The sequence below is a fragment of the Argentina anserina genome, chromosome 5, assembly GCF_933775445.1.
Source record: "Argentina anserina chromosome 5, drPotAnse1.1, whole genome shotgun sequence".
Taxonomy (NCBI): Eukaryota; Viridiplantae; Streptophyta; class Magnoliopsida; order Rosales; family Rosaceae; genus Argentina; species Argentina anserina.
In genome coordinates, this window is record NC_065876.1 from 425,679 (window position 1) to 438,132 (window position 12,454).

Sequence of the window (12,454 nt, forward strand, 5' to 3'; positions counted from 1 at the left end):
ATATATATATATATTTATATTTCAATGTTTAGGTATTATAGTTCGGAATGGCTTAGTGAAGTTACTCATCGTGTTGCTCCCCACAAAGATTTGGAGATTACAAGAGAAAGAAAAACATGTCTCATGCGGTACTTTGCCGATGAAGATGAGAGAAGAAAAGTTAACATTGAATTTGCCAATTTTTCTATGTGTATGCAAGAGTTTGGAAGTGGAGATGCTATGAAGGATAGATACTTATTAGAACCAATTACATGGTGGGCAATCCATGGAGCTTCCGCACATACTCTTCAAGGTATAGCCTTCAAGCTTTTAGGTCAACCTAGTTCTTCATCTTGTTGTGAAAGAAATTGGAGTACATACAATTTCATTCATTCTTTAAAGAGGAACAAACTACTCCCACAAAGAGCGAAAGATTTGGTATTTGTGCATACCAATCTTCGCCTCTTATCTAGGAAAAGCCCAATTTACAATAGTAGTGCAACTCTTATGTGGGATGTAGGAGGTGATCAATTTGAATCCTTGGAAGACATTAATGTTGGAAGACTTGAGATGGCCAACCTTACACTTGATGAACCACAATTGGAAGGATACTTATTTGATGATGTTGATGATGATGATGCTATTGAAATGGAGAACATTGTGGAAGATGACATTGGAGTTTGAATGAAGTTATTAACTATCGCCAAATGAATTTTATTATGTATTTTGTTTAAAGTTTAAAACTTTGTTGAACTTGTATTTGTATTTGATATTTGAGATGATCTTGTTATAATTTAATAAATTATGTTACTTATTTTTTAAAATTAGGTATATATATTTAAAATAATATTTAATTAACGTGTCCAAAACGTATCTGTGTCCAATAAAAATTTCATTTGGCGTGTCCACGTATCGAACTGTGTCCAATATGGACACTCGTGTCCGTATCCGTGCTTCTTAGGGGAAAAATCAGTGTGGATACATTTGTAATATGAGGATCACTTTTTGAAACCTAATATGGAAAAATCAGTGTGGAAAAATATGCAAGAATGCACCAATACTGCCATCTCAACATTCCTATTGGAAAACAATATATTCTGAAACCTAGATTTAATTTTAAAAGAAAAGTCGAGGGAAAGCATAAGGGCACTAACTAATGTTTCCAGTGAAGATGCTCTATTATAGACTGCCGCACCAGCACGCTTCTTAGTTTGTGCTGAAGTTATGTTCTTTCCCCACCTAAGGACATTCCTGAAGAAGAATATCAAACAATCAAGAAATGGTGTAGGAGGGAATCATGATCCATTAAATACAACTGCTCTTAACAAAGTTATAAATTTATCTTCAAGTATCTGTGCACCTCACTTCTTTTGATAAAAAATTGTCCTTTAAAAGTCTCTGGAGCAATGCATCCTGAAATGCGCAGAAGTTATTTTAGCAAAAGGTCAGGTATTTTAGTCAACAAATGTATGACCCACACCCTTGAGATCTATTGCACAGAACACATGAGTGCAAAAGTAACCTCTCTTTCCAAGGTATGCACTCTTTATCTTATCCTGAGAAATATGGTTTTTTTAACACATGTAGTCCAATATCCTTTCCATGAAAGAGAAGCTGAATATGCAACAAATACTGAGAAAACAGTCACAAACAAGTATCTATATAAAATTAGTACGTACAAAAGTAAAGGGGACTGATATGTGTTGAAGTATTGTCAGCTGAAATAGAAAGGATTATAGAATTGTATAACATTCTAGTCTGCAAATAATAAAATGAATGATTCAAACCCAATGAAAAGAAACTCATACATTCAAATTTAATTGTGCTAGATTCACATACCTTCCCTGTGATGACTTGTTCTTGGCTGCTTTAATCTTTTCTATAGCCTGATCAATACAAAATTCAATATAAATAAAGCTGACATACTGCTGAAAAGGAAGCATGATTTGAGAAGAGCCTGAATTTCAATGAGTAGAAGCACCACACCTTAGTCACTATGTCACTATTGAATCCATTTTCATTCACCAGAAAGGAGATCAGCCCCTATACAAACAGCAAGCTGATTAAAGACCGACTTCCAGGAATCAAAACTAGATAATGGATTATATAACAATTTTCAACTAGAATTACATACTTCTTCATCTGGAGCAGTCCACAACCCAGTTGCTCGTCATCTGTTAAAGCAAGTGGTTCTTTAAAAAGCCGTCTAGCTTCTTGATATGGCTAATCATCTGGTATTTGGTACCTGAATATCAAGGTATCTATAATCATAAGCAAAGGGAACAAGCTTGAATCTGAATAAAGCAAATAGTTGGGTCATTAAAATGAGAGGTACCCGAAGAGTCTGGAGAGGGGCAAAGACCGCAAGGAAATAGAAATTTGCAGCAATCAATCTTCGTCCCAGATCTGGTTTAGATTCGATCAATCTTCTTCGCCGAATCTGTATCAACCTCTTCCTCTTCCTCAAATGGCGTATCTGTTCAAATGTGGAGATGGAGATAGCAGCTTAGGAAAAAACTAGGGTTTTCAATGGCACTGGTATTTCAAAATTTTCCTTTAACTACAGTACACGCAGTACAGTGCAGAAGCCCGCTTCCGACTTCCAAAAGGAACCTCCCCTTACTTTTGCGTTTAAGGAAAAAAAGCCGGGGCTTTTCTAATAAGCTGACTCCACCTAAATTTACCAAACACTTTTCCCTTCCTTGTTTATAAGCAGGGGAGCTCAAAAGCCCACCCAAACGCAACCTAAGATTGTTACAAGAACAAGTAGAGATTAAATTGAATCTCTTCACTAAGCACACATTGCTTACTTGTACTAAATCGAACACCTTAAATACAATAATGAACTAATCTAGAAAACTAATTTGTTTGATTCAAATTCAGTTGATCAACAAGATCATATCTCTAAAGAAGCAACTCAACCAACACACAAGTGTCGTCAATATGAACTCTAATATTGTTGATATTTCTTTAACCTGTTGAGCAAGACAAAACAACACAATAATCAAATTATCATCAATAAAAATCATCCAATCAAATAACAAAGGGCTGAGTATTTATAAGAGATCACTCTCCCTTTATCATTGTCAATATATCTAATAACAGAAGATAAGAATGGAAAGGAAAACAAACAAATCAATTAAAATAAACAGTTTAGATTGATAAGTCGTAAAACTAGTATAATTATCATATTAGTAAAAATAAAGAGATAATGTAACCATAGCACCGCAGCAAAAGCTTTTCTAAGAATTCCTAGACCAACTAGGAAATAATGCCAAAACCATGGTGGTTTCATGATGATTCTGGAGGGATATTGTTACTGTGGGATTTCAGATGGAGCTAGAATCTTGAGTATCACGGGAAAATACACCATCTTCGACAACTTGAAAATCATGAGCAAGAGGGCGTTAAGGGAGAAGATCGAGTTGGCTGGCCGGCCTTCAACCCTCTGATGCCTAAGCCAGCTACATGAATATGTAGACTAGGTAGGAGTAATGTGGAGAAATGGAGGCTTACCAATTTTATAAAGTTGAGATGTCTATTTATAAGAGAAAAGGAGTATGGTGACAGAAATTACCAAATTGTCATTGTAGAGATTATAATGCATGTCAGGCATTTGGGCCTAATTGGACTCAAAGTAATGGATTAGGGCTCCAGGAGCTAAGTACAAAGCAAGTATCTCCGATGATTTAACCCCATAAATGACGTATTATTAACAAATATGATGGTTTCCGTTGTCTAGAAGAGATGTCTTTGCATCATCTTGAGGTTTGGGTTGCTGTGTCGGGGTTGTGGATGGCGATGCCAGACAAAAAAACCCTAACCCATATTTGGAATGAGATGGTAAAGTTTGTCCGGGTTGATCCGACAACGTTGAACATGCAAGACAAGATTCAAAAGGTTCAGGTGCTCTTTGATTTGCGCTAACGAATCTGAGTAGGTTGTATGTTTGAATTCTCATCGGAGATCTCTGTGAATTTTGAATTCAAGCTTGAGAAGTGTCATGAGCTATGTAAGGACTGTGGATTCTTCAACCATGGTTGTGGGCACTGTGATAGAGGCTTGGTGATGTCGGATCCGGTGTTGGCTGAGCAGTAGCCCATTCTAAAGCTTTTGGTGATGTCGACGAGCCCGGTGGTGTCTGGGGTGGCAATGAGGGATGGCCAGGAGAAGGCGTTGTCAGACTAGAGCTTTATCCAGACCTGGCCGGTCCTTGTTGAGTCGTTGGTTGGAGTGACATTGAACGCTGGGGCGGTAGCTGGCGGCGAGGTAGCGGCGTCGTCACAAGTTGTCGAGCTCAGCCCTAAAATCTCAGCGAGAAACCCTGGTTTCAAACTAGGTTGACTGATGATGAAAGGATGTAGTTGGGCTCTGGTGTTTGGGTTGGTTTAGACTCAATTGAGGAAGGGTCAACATTGGTTGATGATGATTTGGAGGAGCCTCTTATTTCTTTGAAGAAATAGAAGCTTTTGGGTGATAAGCGGACTTGGGATGATCCAATCGAAGAGGAAAGAGAAAGGACTATCAGTTTAGGGTTTCTAGATTCTATGGAGCTGATGAAGCCTCCATTTACCAAGAAGAAGAAGGGTAGACCTTATGGCTCTAAGAAGTAAGAACAAACCCAGAGAGAAAAGGTGGAAGTGGTAATTGGAGGTGGTCCAAGTTTCCAAGCTAAATATCCTGCTCCAGACCCTAATGTGAAGGGCAAAAATAAGATTTAATTTAGTATATTCCTTATTATATGTTTGTATCAGTCATAAACTAGACAAAATTTTCTCAATTTGAGTTTATTATCAAAATATAGTTCTATGATGTATAGTAGTTTTGAGTTTATGCTCATAATCTCTTGTCTGATACGAAGACTTAACGGAGGAGTAAGCAATTGTTATTCAGGCCATAACAATTTATAAAAATTATGATTTATTGTCAAAAAAAAAAAGATGAATGAGACAGTTTCTTGTTTGGTTTTCAACTTGTCATCTTATAGTTCTTCAGGTGTTAGTACATGAGGCATTGATGCCAGGGATACTTTTTGGAACAAAGCTAAGCTCCGAATATTCTAATTTAGGTTCCAATAGAAATAGTTATGCCCTCGCATATTCGCATCTCTCACACAATATTCAATCTCTGCTCAATTACGTATATACACCTCACTACTGTGTCTCAATGATGATCTGATAGATCTGCTCATGTTTTCTGTGAAATCCCAATGAAAGTTTAACCAATAATACTGTAATTAGTGTAATACACCTCCAAAGATATAGTAAATAAACATCACTACTGTAATGCCTTCCTATTCACTAAAGTACCGAACCCTGAATCCTTGCAAACAATAATACCATGTTCTAATTTTACGTTTTAAATAACCATGCAGCTGGTGCAATTTCAATTACAACCCCGGCCTTATGATCATCATCTTCTTCAAAATGAAGTGAGGGTATTGTCTGCTACTCGGCCATATACTATAAAAGGGCTCTGAAGTTGTGACCCTTCACTACAAGGAACAAGATAGATTAGCTAGCTCCTTTTCCCTTGTTTCATATATACGGTAATCTAAAACAGCCATGATCCTTAATATTCCTTGTAAGAAATCCAGGAGCTTGTGCTTTTTCTTGGTCCTCCTCAGCTCTGTTATTTGTATTGTAACTACATCAGCAGAGCTGCAGAGATTCGAACACCCAACAAAAGAAGATGGATCGCTTAGCTTTCTGGTGCTTGGTGACTGGGGAAGAAGAGGAGAGTTTAACCAGTCTGAAGTTGCTTTTCAGGTTCCACATCTTAACTCTACAATTAGTACTACAAACTCTGTAATACATTGCCTAAATATATAGACTATAGTTGTGTTTGCTAAACAAATTTGTAACTTTCTCTTAATTGTGTAGATGGGAAAGGTTGGAGAGAAACTTGACATAGATTTTGTAATATCCACTGGAGACAACTTTTATGATAATGGATTGAGCAGTGAACATGATACAGCATTTGAAGAGTCATTTACCAAAATTTATACACAAAGGAGCCTGCAAAAGCAGTGGTATAGCAGTAAGTTTCCAATGAAACTAAACTCGTTTATTGGACATTAATAAGTATAGCTTTGTTACCTAACCTGTTTCCAATTTTCATGTAGTTTTAGGTAACCATGATTATAGGGGTGATGCAGAGGCTCAACTAAGCCCCCTGCTAAGGAAGATTGACAGGAGATGGCTTTGCTTAAGGTCTTTCGTTGTAAATGCAGGTGAGCCTAACTTTTGGAATTTCAGATTGATTCATTGATTGCCTACATGCATGAAACTAAATTACTGAAATGTGCGAGATTTTATGAATTTCAACAGAATTAGCAGAGATTTTGTTCGTGGACACCACTCCTTTTGTCAATATGTACTTCACAAGCACAGAGGACCATTCTTACGATTGGCGAGGAATTCCTTCTCGCAAGGCTTATATTCAAACCTTGTTGAAGGTGCTTCATAAGATAGAACTTTTAGGTTCAATTTAGAGGTTAAATGAACTAGGCTGTTGAATGTATGATTATACTGATGTTGTTTTTGCAACAGGATGTTGAGTTGGTACTGAAAAAGTCATCTGCAAGGTGGAAGATAGTTGTTGGACACCATGCCATTAGAAGTATTGGGCATCATGGTGATACACAGGAACTTATAAAGCACCTTCTCCCAATTCTTCAGGTAGATAAGGTTATAAGTTAGATGACTTGGATCACATCTCTTGCTACAACAAAAGATTATTGATTTTTTAATTGGAGATTTGCAGCCAACTAAGTAAACCCTTTTATACTTATACTTGAATCTCAGGCCAATGATGTGGACTTTTACATGAACGGGCACGATCATTGCCTAGAACACATCAGTGATATCAAAAGGTGGTAAATCCTAATCAAGTACCATCGTTATACCTTCATTACATTGTTTCTTAGATATAGAATGGAAGACAATATTTTTTGAGCTGAGACTAATTGTGATGAATGTGCATTCATATTATGCAGCGGAATACAGTTTCTCACGAGCGGAGCAGGATCAAAAGCATGGAGAGGTGACATGAAGAATGAGGAAGGTTTGAACAAACAAGGCCAGCTGGTCAACTTCTTCTATGACGGCCAAGGATTCATGTCTGTGAAGCTGAATCTCACTCAAGCAGAGATAGCTTTCTTTGATGTCTTTGGCAATGTCATACATTCATGGACTACTTCCAAGCTGCTTCACCCATCTATATGAATAATATGATCATGCAAAAATGAATCGATCGCTACAGAAAGCAAGCTAGTTAGCCAGAGACTAAAATAATACAAAACTATTTAATCCACTTGATGATATTGTTCATTCTTGTACTTAACTATTTAAGCATGCATGCCAAGTTCAATCTACTTTGTTAAACATTCCCTCGAACCAATGACAATTTGATAAAGAAGCTTAGGATCCTGTGACTTAAGTTTAGGAAAAACTGTATTAGAAATCTGAAAGACAAAAGAGTACAAGAGAAGGGAAATTGCCAGGAAACTAATAATTAAGCAAGTAACCGAGCCGTATTAGCCAGGGGTCCCAACTTTATCATTGCTGTCCATTACTGCATGAAGCAGAGTACACTGCTGTCTGCTGCAGCCGACTGTAATCAAGATTTTACGATCGTTTGCTTTACTTAGTTACTTATCTACCAGATACATTCTCTACTGTCAACGCACATAACGCTCTGCAACGTTGTCTATAACCGACAGAATCACAGAAGTCCTCATAAATTGAGATTCAATCTCATGACACTGTTCATTCCTCACTACCCTTCTCTCTTAAGTTACAGTCCCACACAGACATAAGTGTTAACCAGATTGATTTGTGAGGAGTTTCAAAAACCAAATTTTGGGGGACGCGTACGTCATGGTAATATGGTGGTTGCTCTGGTTCTGGGTGGTTTGCATGCAAGTTTCTTCTGAGCTTCAGCGGTTTTTGAGCACCCTGTCGTCAAAACTCAAAACCGATGGCTCCCTTTAATCGCTCATCAGGTTATCTCGCATCTTTTTTATTATTCTTTCTGCATGTACATAAAAACAGCCGGAATATCACCTTGTAAAGTTGTAATCTTTATGATGATATCATGCATGTTTTAGAGAGTAAATGTTACTTTCGATCTCTTCTCTGAAACGCTCATGTTTCTTACTTCATTTACTCGAGTTCTGCAGCAAGATGGCATGAATTCATGATGATAATAAGAAAGAACGAAAAAAAAAGCTCGAATCTAGCTTTGGTCAAATCAACAAGAACTCTTGGCAGTAAAATCAGTTACATAATAGGTTAAAACCCAGAATTGAAAGAAAAAGAAGAACAAAGGAAACAAAAGACTGGATAATTTCATAGATAGCTCGAATGAGCTGTTTGGATCTACATAAAGGCACACAGCCTGAGACATGTGTCGATAAGACACAGGTTGAAGCTTAATCAGATCCTAACGATAATTACTGGCTAATTAAAACAGATATAAACTAATAGAAGTCACACACAGATCACGTGATCACTCAACAGCCAACTCCCCTAACATTGTAAGGCAATAATGTGAATTCCCTAACATACATATTAAGCCTAACTTCTTTCCTCTATGGATTTTCATTTTCCTCTGAGTACTGAATACTGATTTGTACTGAGGTCATTATTTTCCAACAAGCCAACTGTATGATCGAATCTTTATCACCCTTCTTTTAATTCGGTTACTACTGCACTGTGCCTTCTGAGGTGATAAGGTGTCAACACTGTGAGCACCACCATCTTTATTCTTCTGAACATTCCCATAGGATCGAGTGCCAACCTTTTCATTCACCAATAATGATCTGCTACTGATGTGTAGATGGGAATAATCGGAGAAAAGTTAAACGTAGACTTCGTGGTTTCTACTGGTAATAACTTTTACGAGAGGGGATTGATCAGCATAAACGACCCTAAATAATCTGGTCTACATTCACTCAAGTCTACATTCCTCAGTCTTCCAAAGCAATGGTACATTGGTATGTTTCCCTCGAACAATAATCTGTCAACGCGTACATGATCCACCAAACTGTGATGTATGTTTGATAAATGGTGTTCGAATGTTTCAGTACTTGGGAACCATGACTACAGGGGAAACACTTTGGCACAGCTGAGTCCAGTTCTTGGCAAGATGGACAGCCGGTGGCTTTGCCTGAGGTCATTTCTCGTCAACACGAAAATTGCAGACTTCTTCTTCATCGACATCAATCCGTTTGTGGACAAGTACTGGTCCAACCCGAAGCACTACAAGCACGATTGGAGAGGTGTCATTCCCAGGCAGCGGTACCTCTCTACCCTCTTCAAGGTACTGCATTCACTAGGGATTTCCTATTAAAGTATTAATCATGACCTCTAACAGAGCACTAATGTGTTTTTGTTCTTTAATTAATTCAACTTGAGAGTAGGATCTAGATTTTGCACTGCGAAATTCTACTGCAAAATGGAAAATTGTCGTCGCACATCAAACAATCAGAAGCGTAGGGCATCACGGAGATACCCAGGAAATAGTAGACCAGATTCTTCCCATTCTGGAGGTAACTAACCTTGATAGCTCAGAGACTTGCATGGTTGAACCAAAATCATGCTCTAATCAATATGAGAGATAATCATTCAGGCAAATAATGTTTGAACCTACATAAACGGACATGATCACTGCTTGGAACACATAAGTAGCAAGAACGGGTAAAACAGCCTAACCCCAGATTACTTGGGTACTTTATCGACTAATGTGATTGTTTGCTTAGGAACACTAGTTTATGGTGCAGCCAAATGCACTTCTTGACTACTGGTGGCGGCTCCAAGGCATAGAAAGGTGACCTCTCTACGATGAATCAAGGCGGGTTCGCGTTTTACTACTACGGACAAGGTTTCCTCTCCGCTCAAATCACACCAAGCTATGCATAATTTGCATTTTATGATGTTTTTGGCATATTCTTCATTTTTTTTCAATATATCCAATCTCAAGGGGTTTCACAGTTCCATGTAGGGTATGTAACATTATGAGGCTTCTATATTATGCTCAATAAAATGACCCTTAATCTTGCAACTTGTTAATATTGATGATGAAAGAAAAAGCTGTTCATCTAAAGAAACAAATCAATCTTGCTGAACAATAGACTTGCCACACTTAAACGTGGAATGTAATTAAGTCCTGAACTACCACCCAACACCTGGGACAAAGACTAAATCTTAAACATGTTATATACAGAGCACCAAATACATGGTATCTTCACTAAATTCTGAGACTTCAACCATCCCATTTTCAAGTAGGTCAGTTCAGTTATGCATCCACCACCTATGTAGTTGCACTACGGCGTGTTCTTAACTCTTTGCTCGACTTCGCTCAATTCGTAACAAAATGGTACCTGGAATCCACGTAGCTCTCAACATCCCAAAGGAAAGAACCGAACGTCACAGCTTCCAGGACAAGTCTCTTCAAACCACCAAAGCTGATTTTGATGTGTTCGTCGTTGGAAGAATCAACAGTCCCTTGAGGTGTTATAACAATATCAGGTCGTCCAAACAATGCCTCGGTGTGCTTTTCAATGATGCTAACAGCCTCTCTCGATCTGATTGTTGCATATCTTTGAAGGGTCTCTGAATCAACAGACATCACATAAGTTCTCAAGCGGGAAGGTTTGACAATGTTACCAAAAGCTCCAGAACCCATGCCCCCAGACCACGAAGATACTTCAGGATGGGAAGCTGCTGCATTCAAAGAATCATCAACACCACCAGGTTTCTTGTCCTCACCCACGGCTTTTTGAATATCACTGTCTTCTCCACCCAGTGAACCTGGAAGGATCTTCATCGTCTTCTCAAGCTGAAACCTCTGATCAACCCGCTTGAGGAAGTACCCATACATTACAGATGCTGCATAAACTTGCCCCACTTTGAGCTTGCTGATCTGTGCTAACGAGGTCAAGTCATCCAACCGATTTCCTAGGATGAGAGACAGATGGTTCTGGATCATCTCGTAAGCTTCAGGAGAATGCAACCGTTGGAGCTTGTCATCCTGACTCGGCCACGCATCAACTCGTCCAGAAGGGTCTGAACCAGCAGGGGCAATAGAGGGCACCAAAGAAACATTGGCATCCATGAATTTCTGCACCACCAGCGCATATAATATCTCTTCAAGAGCCTTCTTCCTTTCATTGGCTTTAACCTCCGCAATTCTCCTAATAATCGCACAACAATTCGTTAAATGATCATCCACATCTCCCTATATATAACAACAACTCTCTACTCAAACGCGAGCATAGCATTAAATAACAACACAATCAGCAATCCCTCACCGGCAAGATTGAAACTCACCTGTATAAAACAAGATCAGTGCCGGAGGCAGAAGCCTCATCCTTGTTCTGCTCAGCATCGCGGTCGGTTTGGAGTTGCTCAAGCTGCTGCTCAACAGCAGTAGGCACGAGATGAGGGTGGCTTATCATCATCTGCGATAGGAACTGCCCAATCGGAGACTCCAGCTGAAGCGGAGCGATTGGACCACTAGGACCAGCAGAGTCCGGAGGAGATGAAGATGCTGCCCTAACTACCAAGCATCTCCTTCTCCCAATACCCAATCTTCCAGGTGAGTTTGACAACTGATGCTGCTCACAATCAAATCAAATCAAATTAAATTATTATACTAAATCAAAGAACACTATTTCAATGAAAAAAACAAATCAAGATTGAAACTAGAAACCCTTGAAATTTACCTTGATTGGGGAGTGGGATTGGGTAGCCAGAGGTCCCAAAGGTAGAAATTTGGGGCCGCTGGGCCTCAAAAGAGCGGACCTTCCGACTGAATTCGAAGGCCGAAAAGCAGCGACTGAAGAGGGGAGGACACTGGCTGTGGCGGCTGCTTCCATTTTTCTTCAGCTCTGAGAACTTGGAACCCAAAGTTGTTAAATCACGATTAAAAGAACTGATGGTCCTAAATAGAAATTGAAAGGTGTAATTAGAGAAACAGAGAGAGATTAGGAGCAGATGGAGTGGTGTAGCTGGTGCCCGGTGGCGGTGAGAGAGATTTATAGAGAGCGTGTTGTATCTGTGTGCGTGTCAAGCGACGTATCCCACGACTGGGAATTTCAGAGGTATCTGCGGGTGTGGTTTCAGAAATTAGGCTCTGAATTTTTATTATTTTGTGATGCTTGTTATTCTGTGCGAGTATGAGACTTCAGCTTAATTACAGAAACCTCCCCGAACATTTGTGTTATTTCAACTTTGCTCCGGCCATGGACGACGTGTGCTGTCCTCTGCCTCTAATAATTATGCCGGAAAATGAATTGAAGATTTGACTTCAAGTTTGTTCTTTTCTCGCGTATTACGAAAATTACAGGTCCTTTGGAGTTTAGAGTGTTCTAGATAACGCTAGTCATATGGGAAGATATTAAAAGTTGGGCCCTTTGATTTGGCACAACTGAAACCACGCGCGTGCTTAAAAAAATAAATTTAACGACTAT

General features: G+C 39.0%; 2 protein-coding genes and 1 pseudogene across 4 annotated transcripts; 2 read left to right on the top strand and 1 right to left on the bottom strand.

Moving 5' to 3' along the window:
- Positions 1–5,350: 5,350 nt before the first annotated feature.
- Positions 5,351–7,276, top strand: LOC126795915 (purple acid phosphatase 17-like). 2 transcript variants are annotated; one of them, XM_050522643.1, is made up of 7 exons: positions 5,351–5,747; positions 5,862–6,018; positions 6,104–6,211; positions 6,309–6,436; positions 6,531–6,659; positions 6,786–6,853; positions 6,977–7,276. In XM_050522643.1, exons 1-7 carry the CDS (start codon positions 5,544–5,546, stop codon positions 7,203–7,205), a joined length of 1,023 nt encoding a protein of 340 aa, XP_050378600.1. In that variant the 5' UTR covers positions 5,351–5,543; the 3' UTR covers positions 7,206–7,276. The 2 variants fall into 2 exon arrangements, with proteins under 2 accessions (XP_050378600.1, XP_050378599.1); XM_050522642.1 differs by having other exon boundaries at positions 5,353–5,747; positions 6,306–6,436.
- Positions 7,277–7,859: 583 nt separating this feature from the next.
- On the top strand, positions 7,860–9,984 carry LOC126795919 (purple acid phosphatase 3-like; annotated as a pseudogene).
- Positions 9,985–10,061: 77 nt separating this feature from the next.
- On the bottom strand, positions 10,062–12,151 carry LOC126795914 (UV-B-induced protein At3g17800, chloroplastic). Of its 2 annotated transcripts, XM_050522641.1 has the most exons (4): positions 12,000–12,150; positions 11,708–11,893; positions 11,313–11,599; positions 10,062–11,176 (listed from the first exon to the last, which is right to left on the bottom strand). In XM_050522641.1, the coding sequence occupies exons 2-4, from the start codon at positions 11,858–11,860 to the stop codon at positions 10,342–10,344; spliced, it is 1,275 nt and encodes a 424-aa protein (XP_050378598.1). In that variant the 5' UTR covers positions 11,861–11,893; positions 12,000–12,150; the 3' UTR covers positions 10,062–10,341. The 2 variants fall into 2 exon arrangements, with proteins under 2 accessions (XP_050378598.1, XP_050378597.1); XM_050522640.1 differs by having other exon boundaries at positions 11,708–12,151.
- Between the last annotated feature and the right edge of the window lie 303 nt (positions 12,152–12,454).